We start from the raw sequence: 12,466 nt of genomic DNA, 5'->3' as shown, positions 1-12,466 counted from the left end.
CTAACAAAAGAATTAAAAGAGGTAATTTAAAGAATAACATTAAAGACAAGAGGATTACAACTTCAAGCAGGGCCCTTTATGTACTTTGGCCTACCTACCTATCATTTCCCTCTACATTTAAAGCAACCCATCATTTTTTCTAATGAAGCTATTAGCTAATGAAATTCTGTCATGGCCTTACTCTCATATCACTAACATAACTAACATGAATCCCCTGTTCTTCACTTGGTCTAAATATCATTCAAAACCACCACAATCACCATTCTTCCAACACAAAACCAAAATAAGACCCTTATTTCTCACTCACTACTTGCAGTCTCACTTTCAAGGTCATTTTCTCAGCAACGTTTTAAAGAAAATTGGTTTATTTCTATTTTCCTTCTAGCTTTCAGTATTACTGTGTATGTGGACTGTGCTTCTCCCGACGGGAAATAATCTAACATGTTACCTTTGATTTCTAGAGAAATTCACACATTCTGAGATCCAAGCAACAACAAAACTGTTATTTACAAGACTGACAATGGATAGAATCCATAAACATAATTAAAATTAGATATTAGTGCTAAAATTCAGTGTCTATACTGTAGCCTGTTTAATACGCAATTAAACAACACCTGGGTTCAATGTAAAAGAATCCAAAAAGAATGTAATTAATAACTTCCTATGAACCAGAGGGTAGTATTCAACTCACTTTAATTTCCTAAAGTTTGGAATCTAGGCTGGTCATTCAGGCTTTACCAGTTGATGAAAAGAGATGTGAGCTGAATCTCTTGCCACCAACTACGAAAGAAACTCACATTTCCAATGCAAGTCTGTCATCCAAAGCAGATGAAGGGGGAGGAGGGCAGTGGTGAGGTACAAACCCACAATTCTTATCAGCACTGTGTGTCAGCAGAAACAATAAAACCTTAATTATTTAAAGTCCTGTACACAAACTGGTCTGCCTACCAGAAGGCCAAATGTATTAAATAACATATTTCACTAGATACATTGACAACTTTTAGTCCCTGTGACACAGAAGGCGGCAGCAGAGATACAGGTTGATATCCAGGATATGGAGAGATGCAAGAGAAAAAATACAGAAGATTGAGTCCAGATATGCAGCAAAAAATATTCTGGAGAAGAGAGAAGTCTTTTGTACTACCATTCCAAAATACTATTCAAATTGTCCATGGTACTGTTACCAGAAAATAGCATAATGCCAACAAGTATTCTTGGGACTTGTGGAAAATGTAAGTAAACAGTGAGGGTTTTAAACCTGTGATGAGAAATGAACATCCACATCTCTTTCCTCACTAACATGAAAGCTAAAACCCTGTCTGCTGTTGGAGAGTCAGGACTCAGACAGAAGTACAGCACAGCAGCCGAGATGACACTGGCTGGGATCCATGCTTCCTCTGATGTCTCCATGATTTACTTCACTTGTCCTTACCTTAAGACTTGTGAATACACCTTGCTGAACAAAGAAAGCAGCAAAGGCAACAAGCACCCTGCACTGTATTAACGGAAGCACAACCAGCAGATTGAGGGAAGTGATGATCTCCCTTTACTTGACACTCATTAGGCCACCCCTACAATACTGCATCCAGCTTCAGGCCCCCCAGTACAAGAAAGATATTGATAAACTGCAGTGAGTTCAGATGGCCATGGTGTGGGAGCACTTGCTCTGTGAAAAAAAGCTCAGGAAACTGGGCCTGTTCAACTTGAGAAGAGATGGCTTTGGGGTGGCCTGATAGCAGTCTTCCCATACCCCCGAGGAGGTTATCCTGAAAATGCAGCTGGGCTCTTCACAGGGGTGCATGTGGGAGTTAGAGAAACAACAAGTGTAAACCAAAACAAGAGAGGCCCCGATTTGATTCAAGGAAAAGGGTTTCCATGATGCAGACAAACATTGAAGCAAGCTGCCCAGAGGGGCTGTGTAGTCTCTATCCCTGCAGGTTTTCAAGACACATCCGATAAAGCCCTGAACAGCCTGGTCTGCCCACACAGGGGATCCTGCTTTGAATAAAGAGGTTGGACTAGAGACTCCAGAGGTCCCTTCCAACCTGAATTATACTATGATAAAAGTTGTGGGACTGTATCAGGCTAGACAAAATGAGTGGAGGGAAAGAAGATAAATAGACTTGTAATTACTCTGGTATTATTTGATAGCACGTACATTTAAAATTGCAGTATTGTCCCAGTAGAGATACTCTTGCACAGCTGAAGCCTGGCACAGGTGGGATGATCTCCCTCACAGTTACAGTGGCAACACACAGCACTAAAAAAAGGCAATGCTTCAGGGAAGGGATGAGAAAAAGCAATTCTGCGTGGCCAAGAACCTCTGTCAGAACATCAGCAATATGATGGCAACTCCAGCTGTTAGTAAAGGACATGAGCAATTACAGTCAAAACATTGCAGAGAGAGAGAGAGGTGGTTATATGGGTACTTCCAAAGGAAAAGAGGCATGTTATAGGATGGAGAAATCAGGAGTGACAGTGATATTCAGTATGTTTTCTCAGGATGTTAAGAGCAAATAGCTGACACACTTAAAGAAATCACAGTGGTCAAAAATCTTAATATAAAGGGCATTCTTGAAAAACACTCTAACAGTAAATCAATAGAATGTTGTGTTATCCTGGTATAGTCTGTTCTCCTTTAGCGTTAATTAGTTTTGGGTAGTGAGGAAAAGAGAGCTGTATCTGACATGGTCCATAAAATGTAATTAAACTTTCGGAGTGCAAAAGAGCAGAAAATTCTAAATAGCTACAGATTTTGATTTAAGAACAGTGATTTACTACTGGTTGAATAGTTTATTTTTGAAGAAAAAAAGGTATTAAGCACACTCTTTAGACAGAATGAAAAAGGTATTACATTTGCAAACTCAATGACATGACAACATCCATCCATTTCCCCTCTTATTACCTATGTAATACTTAACCACTCTGTCAGAATGCTGCAAAAAATATTTAAAAAGAAAGGTAGCATCAGTTCATACAGAAAATGCATCCTATCATGACACGTGTTCTCTGCTTAAGCAGTCCACATCACTTAAAATGTCAAGTTTCACATTCAATTCTACTTAAATCAAGAGTTATGAAAATTATCTGACCAGGTTCAACTATGAAAAGCACATGCTTTTAGAGCATGAGAAATATACACTAAGACTTGAGTAGGAATAGAAAAAAAACCCAAAATGTACATTGCTCAAAAAAAAGAGACAACAAAAATGAAATGTATTTTTTGCTATGAACACTAACAATGCTGCTTATGATTACACAGAAAAATAATTTGACTAATCCATCAGAGAGTAAAAGCGTACCAAAGCTAGTAACAGAAAGCAAATGCTACAACACCCCCCTGGAATTTATTATTATCTTCTTTCACTTCATGACACGCTCACGACTGCACCTTTGTGCCTATACCTACACTCACAAATTCAAAACATAGATCAGGCAGTCATGTAACCTCACTTCCCAAAAGCTTCCCAGGAAGAACAAATTCAACCATTTGAACAACAGAAGCGGAACAGACAAAAATTGCAGTTACATCAGCAGTCAGATGAAAGTAATTTTCAAGAGGAAGCATCTTTTGAAATAGATAGTTGGATTACTGTTGGGAGTCATGAAAATGTACGGTCAGAGTCAAAGGAATGTTGGTTGGAAGGGACCTTTGAAGGTCACGTAGCCCATCCTCCTCCTCAGAGCAGGGCTAAAGCCAACACTAGACAACACTTTTTCAGCGTTAACAGTGGCTGGGAGAGACAGCGGGATGCCTGGTGCAAAACCAGGCCTGGCTTGTGCTCTGTACTCTCCGGAGGCACATAGTTTTTCACGTCAAAAATCAGCTAAGGAAAGCATGAACTGACATGATGATCCTTTCTAAAGGATAAAAAGCAGACACTGCAGTAAATGAAGGGTTCAAAGCAGTATTTCTACCCTCAATTGACATGAGAAAATGATCAGCAAAAAACTCAGATCACACATATAAATAAGTCACCATAAGAAAAATCGTAAGGAGCAGATGACATAACGGTTATCAGCAACATGACACGCTCTCTTCTGTCACCGAGTGAAGCTTTGTTCAATATTCCAGTGGTCTCAAACTCATGAACAAGCTCAAAGAAACTTGCTGGCAAAGCTGATGCAGAACACCACAGTGATTTGGAAAGCGAGGAGCAAGAACCCAAGCAAAATGAAGTATGACATACTAAGTTGTCAATATTTGTCAGCAATAGGATGCAGAGCTTTAAACATCAGCAATGTATGAGAAGTCCATTTTTTTAACATGTAACACCCTTGACAATTGAGATTTTGAGACAGATACTAACAAGAGACATCTGTTCTGTTTAGCTTTTATTTGCCAATGGCAATAGAATGCTATAATACAGAGGTAAAAAGACACATCAGTTTTCATATGACTGACAGCTATGATGGAGCAAGGACAGGAGATGATTGCTAGCTAAGAATATATACACTTTATGGACACAGTCCAAGTTTTTAAGGCTTTTCTCATGAGGAGGAGAGAAGAAAGACGGAAATATGTCCATTTTTCATTCAGACATGCAAAATTTAAAGCCTCTCTTAATGGCCTGTGTCACACAATGAACAATTTTAATTGTCAAGAAATTGCTTTTCCAGGTTGACTGCCTGCTTAAGCCAGAGAGTATATAAAACAAGTCCACTCTTCACAGTCCTACATGGAACAACTCGGTCCTGGAGATATTTACAGTTGTGTCTCTGTACATTAAGCTCTATATAAGTTGCTACCTTGATATGGCAAAAATTACAGAAGTAGCAAATTAAAGAGCCCTGAAGCAAAAAATGAGGAGGTTAATTGTCTGGAGGTAACACAGATACAGCTAAATGAATCTTAAATCAAATGCAAAAGGTTTACATAGCTCTAAAATGGAAAAGGATTCAGAAAAAAACAGGAAATGAAAATACAGTGAAAGGGAACCCTTAAGAGGATAAAAAAAGATAAAAAACTGCAACCCGGTCCAGGCAATGCAGGCAAAAAGATAAATGCTCCCAAGTGTTATCTTGTAAGGATATAGACGTCAACTGTCACAGCTGAACTACAGCTATGATACCTGAACTACTCTCTTTCTGTTCTCTCTCTAGTTTAGATATTTGTTCTCCAAACCCACGTCACTAATCCTTCCAAGATAAAGGTATGTTACTGAAATGAGGATCTGGATCATAACAAACACTTTTGTTTTGGAGGGCGCTCCAAGCACCCGAACACCGGGAGGAGGCGAGGCGCTCAGCCCCTCGGCCCGTCAGCACTGTTCGGGGTTCAGAGTTCCCGAGTGCTCTCTGCCGTACCGGGGCAGCAGCCGCCAGCGGCGCCGCAGCCGCGGCCTGCCGAGGCACACCGCCGCGGGGACCGCGCGGCCGGGCCGAGCCGGGCCAAGCCGCGCGGCGCCCGGCGGGGAAGCTCTCGGCCCAGCGGCCGGAGGGCGCCGAGCCGCTCGCAGCTACCGCAACGCCACCGCCGCCCGGCGCGGAGCCCGGCGGCCGCAGGCGGGGGTGCCGGCCAGCGCCGCAGGGTGCTCTCCGCCGGTGTCAGCGGGCCCGTCCCGGAGCGCTGCCCCTCCGCGGCCTATGGCGAGCCCCGCGCGGCCGCCCGCCCGCTTCCCCTCCGCCGCCCACCGGCTGCCGCGGAGACCCGCCCCCCGCCGCGAGCGCCCGCCGCTCCGCCACCGGCTCACTGGCCGCCAGGAGGCTCCGCGGCGGCGGCAGCGTCACGGGGAAGGGGGGCGCGCGGAGGGGAACCGGCCGCTCGAACCGCGCGGCGCCGCCGCGTCACGTGGCGGCGAGGGCGGGCCGCCCCGCCCCGCTCTGCCCCGGCGGCGCGCGTCCTAGCGCCCGCCCGCCCTCCCTCGCCGCCGCCGCCGCCGCCGCCGCCGCTCACGACACTCACCCGCCAGGGCTGCCGGTGCCTCCGCGCCTTCGCTCGCTCCCGCCCGCGGCCGCCTCCTTCTGCCCGCGCCGGGGCGCCTCTCTGGGGAGTAGGCGGCGGGGCGGGGCTGGCCACGGGGCGGGGCCTCCCCTCCTCCCTCCCTCCCTCCCCGCCCCCCCCCCCCCCCTCTCCCGCCAGCCGGGGCACCGAGCTGGGGTCCTTCACCCGAGTCGCTCCGGTTGCCGAAGGGACGGAGCGTGTTTGGCGGGGAGGAGGGAGCCCGGAGCACGGGCAGGGCAGGCCCGGAGCGGGGCCTGGAGGCGGGGAGCGGGGCAGGCCCTGCCAGCTGCGAAAGCAAGGGCGCGGGGTGCAGCGCCCTGCGCCCCCCGCGAGGAGCCGCTCCCCAAAGCACCGCAACAGCGAAAAAATCCACAGCGGCAGCCCCCGGCCGGGGCCTCCCCACGGGGAGGCCGGAACTACCCCAGGCAGCAAATTCGGTTTTTAGAGAACTTTTTAACCCCCTTATTATTATTTTGAAATAATATTGATACTGACTACTCTATAGAAGGGATTTTAGCTGTAGACAGTGATTTTGAGCCCGCTGAAGCAAAAGTTTCAAAACTTGGCATATGCCAAGTTTCTGTTTACCCCCTTTTCAGGCAGCTTCCCAGTGCCCAGCTGGGGACCCCCTCCAGCTGGCTCTGTAGGGACCCGTCTGATTTTCAGCAAAGCATCTCAAGACTCCAGACAGTAACATCACTGTAAGAAAATGAATACACGGGCAGGAGGAATAAGTCGGATACCCTTATGCTCCGCTTGGCACTGAACAATTTGGGACTTGTTTACCCAGAATATATGAGCACCAGTCTCTAGCCTGGTTATTGGGACAGCAAGTAATGTTTTGGTTTCAGTCCCTCCTCCCTGAAGAGTTGGTAAATTGAAAGTTGGGTTGCATCCGTTACAGGCTATTCCCTTTTTTACACAATTAGCATTCAATGATTCTATTCCAGCTCTAAAGCAGGGTCAGACTTTGAGGCAGTATCTCCTGCTTTTTCCTCTACAGTCTATTGGTTTAGAACTTGAATTAATAAATTAGGTGTTCCATCACCTTCCTCAAGTGCTCCTTTTTTTTTTTTTAGGCATACGCATTCAACATCAACACTCTTGTGCAAAATCATGTTACTCTGAAGGGAAGAATGTCTTCTTGTATATCAGAGTAGCAGTCTACCATGCCCATTAGGTTTTCTTCCTAGCTTATAGCAGAACCTCGAATGAAAACTTACTACAAAAATAAACACCACCGTCACAATCAAAATCTATGCAAAAAGATAGCAAAATGCAGATTTATTACATGGCTCCATTACAAATGTATTTACTTGCTCAGCTGAAAATAAATCAGACATACCATTGGCAATCTAAATGATTAACACTACGTTAAAAAAACAGTTCAACTCGGCAATCACAAGCTACCAATCTCAGTATCTGTAGGGATTTTTTTCTAACAAAAATACTTATTTTAAAAAGCCCCGAACCACTTGACAGATATCGTCACTGACACACTGAACAGCCATGCCACAACACTGCAAGTGCAGCTTTCTAATACGAAGGTAATCAGTCCTCCAGCGCTCAACAGCACACGCAGCTATACTCATTCTCTTCAGAGTGGCTATACAGTCCTTTTTCCTTAAAGCACAGGCTCCAAGATGCTGTGTTTATAACATGATGGCTATGTACAACTGCTTCACATTATCATGGAGCCCAGCACACAGCCTGAAGTGGCCACTACTAGTGGTACCTGCTGCTTATGGTGGTATATGACAGACATATGGCTCCCTCGGTGTTTACGTCACAGGAATTCAACCCTGGGATCTCACTTTTGCTTCTAGCAAATTTTAGTCTTTCCCAGTTAAACATGCCCTCATAAACACATATTTGATAGAGACAGATCAAGAGCTGTGGAGGGAAGCACTATCCAGTGAAAGGGCAAATCAAGAATCACATGGGAATCTACATGTAATGATAGGTATGTAAATATGTACCTGTGCTCACATGAAATGTGGAACACAAACAGGAACCAGCAAATAAAGATATTTAAAGTAAAAAAACCCCACCATACAGAAATGGGCTATACTATCACATTTAACATTCTAACACTACAGCTTGAAATAGCAGCTTCCGTTTAAGAAAAAAATCTCACCTTTGCAAATTTACAGTTGCTTTAGAGCGCTTTTAAAACAAAGTGAAGGACACCACAAGTCAATTTAATAAGAAGTTATTACCATTTATTCTGATCATAGACAGGCTAACAATGGATCGAACTGGACCTGAATGTTGTTTCCGTAGGGGGAGATTTGACATCCAGATACTTTATCAGCCATACAAATTTACCTGTCTGCAGAAACCAAAACTCCCTTAATCTGTCTAATCTCATTCCCTCATCCAGCTACTCTGACTCTCTGGCTCTCAAGGCAAGCACCTGCCAATTTTCTTCAATGCCGGTCTTTTAATATTCTTGGTGCAGATAATGTACGAGAACGCTAGAGGTGTATGGGACCACATTACTTCAAATGAAAGCAGCAGTGAGTTTTTCTTCATATATATAAGATGATCACCTTAGTTACCCTTTGAAGTTAGTGAAGAGGAATACCTGCTTCAAGTACATGATGCCTCACATCCCAAAGATGCTTTCTTTAGGAGATGAATCATGTTTCAGATTACCTGGGTTTTTTTTCCCCAGTGACTATACAGAGAAACCAGGATAAATAGCTCAGATGCAGGTATCTCAAATATGAAGGAAACAAGTTCCCAGTGAATAGGCCCAATATTTTTAAGAAACCACTCAAAAGTATTGAGATTTTTATTTCCGAGTGCTTATAAACACACACACAACCCACATCTCTCAAGTTTAAACCCTAAGTATGAAATTAAATAACAGGAAAATTCATGTCCATGGCATTGGTCTAAACATGAGAGAAACATACAATTAGGGATCTCCCTTGAAAGTTTTTGGTGAAAAGAGACTGTCATTCATAGCAGTCATTGTGAATATTTTTCTGACTCCATTCTGTGCATTGAATCATTCTGTATTTCTCTCCTCAGAACTGTATTTGAACAAGCAATCTTTGAAAAAAAAAAAATGTATCCAGGTTCCTTAATTTCACTACGGAATCAAGCAGGCCAGCTAATAAGCAGCAAACTTACTTCTGTAATTAGCAATGGTGGAAAGATAACACGAGGAAAAAGTCCAGCACGCTGGAAAGACCAACAATGTCTGTAACAACAGTTACGTACAAAACCATTTTTTCTTCACCCTTCTCTCTTCCACATTGTGTGTTCTGTACTATTCCAGGAGTCAGTTATGAGGTATGAAAAAACAAGCAAAAGATTAACACTATAACCATATTAATAAAATTCACTGTATTATTTGCACTCTCAAGATATGTCTGAAAATAAAGTAAAAAAATATTTAGGATTCTTGAAAGTCTTAAGGAAATTTTTATTAAAAAAGCAGTTTTGTTTGTCGCTTCCTTTGAACCCAATTCTGCCTCAACATTGCGTTCAGACATGAGTGTATCCTTCTTACTACCATCATACAATTGAATTTCTGTAGCACTGAAAATTATATAAAACAAATAAAGCCTCACAAAAATATACACAGGTAGCCAGAAAATTAATCAAGAAGAAATGATGATGTCTGTGTTGTAAACACCATTTTCAAATTCCAACAAAACGTCCAATTTGTTGGCATGTCACTTCCATCTAAGACTCAAGTAGAAGGACAAACTGACTTCCACAATGGAATTCCTAAAACAACTTTGGTTTATAATGACATAGAGGGAATTCATACCCCATACATAATATTGATCAAGTGGATTTCTGTAAAGCTGATATGGCAGGCAACAGGGAAAACTATACATGTGAACTTCACGATGAGAATAATAATTTAAACTCAGTATGTCATATTCCAAATATACAGAAAAGACCTGATTATATTACACACTTTTGTCTTTTGCTATAAACTAGCTCATCCAGCCAGATTCCAACTCTTTAATACCTCATGACTGAAGTAGCTAAGTGTTCTCTATATCTGAGGCGTAACAGGCTACGTATGGAAAGCCTTAAAAGCCTGCTGTTTGTACTGAAGGGTGTATCCATTTCAGCATGTTTCAGATACAAAAGTTGGTACTGACTAAACTATGCTGGTTATCAGAAGATGACTAGCTATACTGGTGCAGCATTCTGCTGGATCAGTACAGATACTTACCAAAGAGCATGTTTATATCCTGCAAATACATTCAGAAACTAGGCTCTGACAATTCTGTCCTGAAACCAGAAGAAATGGAAACAATTACATCAACTTAGTACCCTATATGAACTAATTAGTCCTGCTGAGAAACAGGCTGTATTTGCAGGAGAGGAGCACTGCACTAGCACAATACATGCCTCTGGTACTTCAACTAAAATCAGTATGGCAATACACTATATAATGTAGGCGCATTCATTCATTCAAAGCCAAATCTGTGGACAGCACCACACTGCCACAGCCCTACTGGCCTGATTTACAGTTAGTCTGGCAAGAATATTACATTAAAGTAGCTGTACTACTTGTAGTACCCAAACTAGCATTGTCAGAGGATGCTTTGATAGCTCTGCAGTATTGCAGTGAGCTCTGTAGACGCACTTGGTTCTTGAAACAACTGTCATTTCTGAGCAAATTTATAATGTAAAAGTAGCATATTGTAGAATGGTTACGTGGTGGACAGATGGCAAGGTCACGTGATATCCTGTCCTATGGCAGGCATTCCTGACACTTTAAATGGTTCCTCTCATAGATGACTTGTGTATGGAGAACATTACACAATCTCCTATACGATAATCATTGGACAAATTAGGAAAGCTGCAAATACTGCACTGATCAGTTTCTTCTGGGCAGTATGATCGGAAAGAATAAAGGAATATGAAAAGAGAGGTAAAGTTCATCAGTTTTCACATCCAATAGCAATCTTCCAACCTTAAAAAAACCAACAAAACCCCAACAAATAAATAGACATGTGTCGACTTCCTGAAGCAGGAATGTAAATATTAGCAGAAGACAAACAACTCTGGACAGCCAGAGTTTAAACGTGTATTAAAGCATAGCATGTTTTGAAAAGTGAGATCGTATCAATATATACCATCTCTGAATCATCCCACATAAATGTTATCAGTTTATGCATTAACAGCTATGCTTATTTAACTGCCACTTCAGCAAACACATGTGCCACAGAAGACAAAGGTGAAGCTGAGTTCCTTCCAGTTAATACATCAACAGCCAAGGTCAGGTCCTCTGCCCAGTTACCTTTTCACAGACATTCTCTCCTTATTCACCAACAATATAGGAGCTGAAAGGTGTAATCTCGTTAACCAGAAAGGACTCAAATGCCTGACAACACAGGAATTAGCTCCTGTAGATGCTATACTGTATTTAGACCACTGACCTGCCACAGGAGCTAAAGCAGTTCTGACTTGTTGCCCAAGCTGTCGATGCTAGATGAGGCTGCCTGCGAGAACAGAAACTCTAGCTGATTCCTCTGTCGCCTCACACTTCTTTTTCCTTTGCTGCTTGCTAAAATCTCTGTCTTAATCAAAGTGTATTTTCTCCACCAAGCATACCTGAGCAGTGCACTGGCTGACAAACATTTATGGTCAAATCCTTGTCCTCATTTACTCCTGTACAAATCCGACATTTCACAGGGTGGAGCCAGAAACAAGAACAAGGGCATAACTCAAATTACACAACCAGACTGAATTGCTAGAGAGAATCCATTCTTCCGCTGGCTCTGCAGGACTGGCAGAAGGCGGCAGTAATAAAACTGAAGTGGATAGATATTCCTCACACTTGAAAAGATCAGGATTTAAACAGGAAATTGCCCTTCTTTTAAGAATCACTTTCAGAAATAAAACTGCCTTCTGATATTCATCCTGCTACTAAAAAGTCAGATGAAGATATCAAATTACAAGTGAAAGCTGTGAAATTCCATCTGTGTTGCTTTCATATACCTATAAAAATGTTCTAAGGGACTTTAAAAGCAGTTCAAGAGTAAAAATAAAATGATCCCTCAAGCTGAAGTGTTAGGATCTGTAGGAGGGCATAACTGGACATTCAGGTGTGTGGTGCTGGTGGTGGTATTATTTTTGAGAAATAATAACTGAATCCTTTACATGGTCAAAAGTACCCATGTAACATTAATCATAAACAGCATGCACAGACAACCTGAAAAGAAACATCAGGCACCGCCTTTCTTTTGCAATTGCTCCAGTTTTCTTCTTAAGAGGTTGTAGTTTTCCTTGGTCCCGGGTGCTGTAGGATCAAGCTTCAGAGAGACTTCATAGTGCTTCTTTGCTAAGTCAAGATTTCCCCAGCGATGATAAAGCACAGCTGGAACATCAATAAGGAATTTCATTAGCAATATTGTTGAATAACAGGCAATCTTGCCAATCACTTGGAAAACAACATTAAAGCATTTGTTTCCAGTGAGGGTCTCTCGCTGGCTGGTGGCACAGTAGCTGCTTGTTCTGTTGCCAAATGCAGGAGCAAAGCCT

At 42.8% G+C, this 12,466-nt stretch overlaps 2 protein-coding genes across 11 annotated transcripts in view; both read right to left on the bottom strand.

The window, feature by feature from the left end:
- Positions 1–12,466, bottom strand: part of GGACT (gamma-glutamylamine cyclotransferase) — a 52,978-nt gene that overhangs the window by 27,566 nt on the left and 12,946 nt on the right. The window contains exon 1 of one of the 3 annotated variants that reach the window (XM_074815380.1): positions 5,906–5,984. The exons of the other annotated variants lie outside the window; for them this stretch is intronic. The gene's annotated coding sequence lies outside the window, so the exon portion shown is untranslated. Of the gene's footprint in view, positions 1–5,905; positions 5,985–12,466 lie in introns of those variants that run through there. 3 annotated transcript variants of the gene reach the window in all.
- Positions 7,204–12,466, bottom strand: part of TMTC4 (transmembrane O-mannosyltransferase targeting cadherins 4) — a 71,860-nt gene continuing 66,597 nt past the window's right edge. For 5 of the 8 annotated variants that reach the window (XM_074815371.1, XM_074815369.1, XM_074815370.1 and 2 more), the window contains one exon: positions 7,204–12,302. In XM_074815371.1, the coding sequence (XP_074671472.1) occupies positions 12,151–12,302 (152 nt within the window). In that variant the 3' untranslated portion in view covers positions 7,204–12,150. The remainder of the gene's footprint in view (positions 12,303–12,466) is intronic. The other 3 variants (XR_012622003.1, XR_012622002.1, XM_074815368.1) reach the window with 3 other exon arrangements.

This window comes from Strix aluco, chromosome 2 (genome assembly GCF_031877795.1).
Source record: "Strix aluco isolate bStrAlu1 chromosome 2, bStrAlu1.hap1, whole genome shotgun sequence".
NCBI lineage: Eukaryota > Metazoa > Chordata > Aves > Strigiformes > Strigidae > Strix > Strix aluco.
The sequence above is the reverse complement of the archived record's forward strand: the minus strand, read 5'-3'. Positions and strand labels throughout refer to the sequence as shown.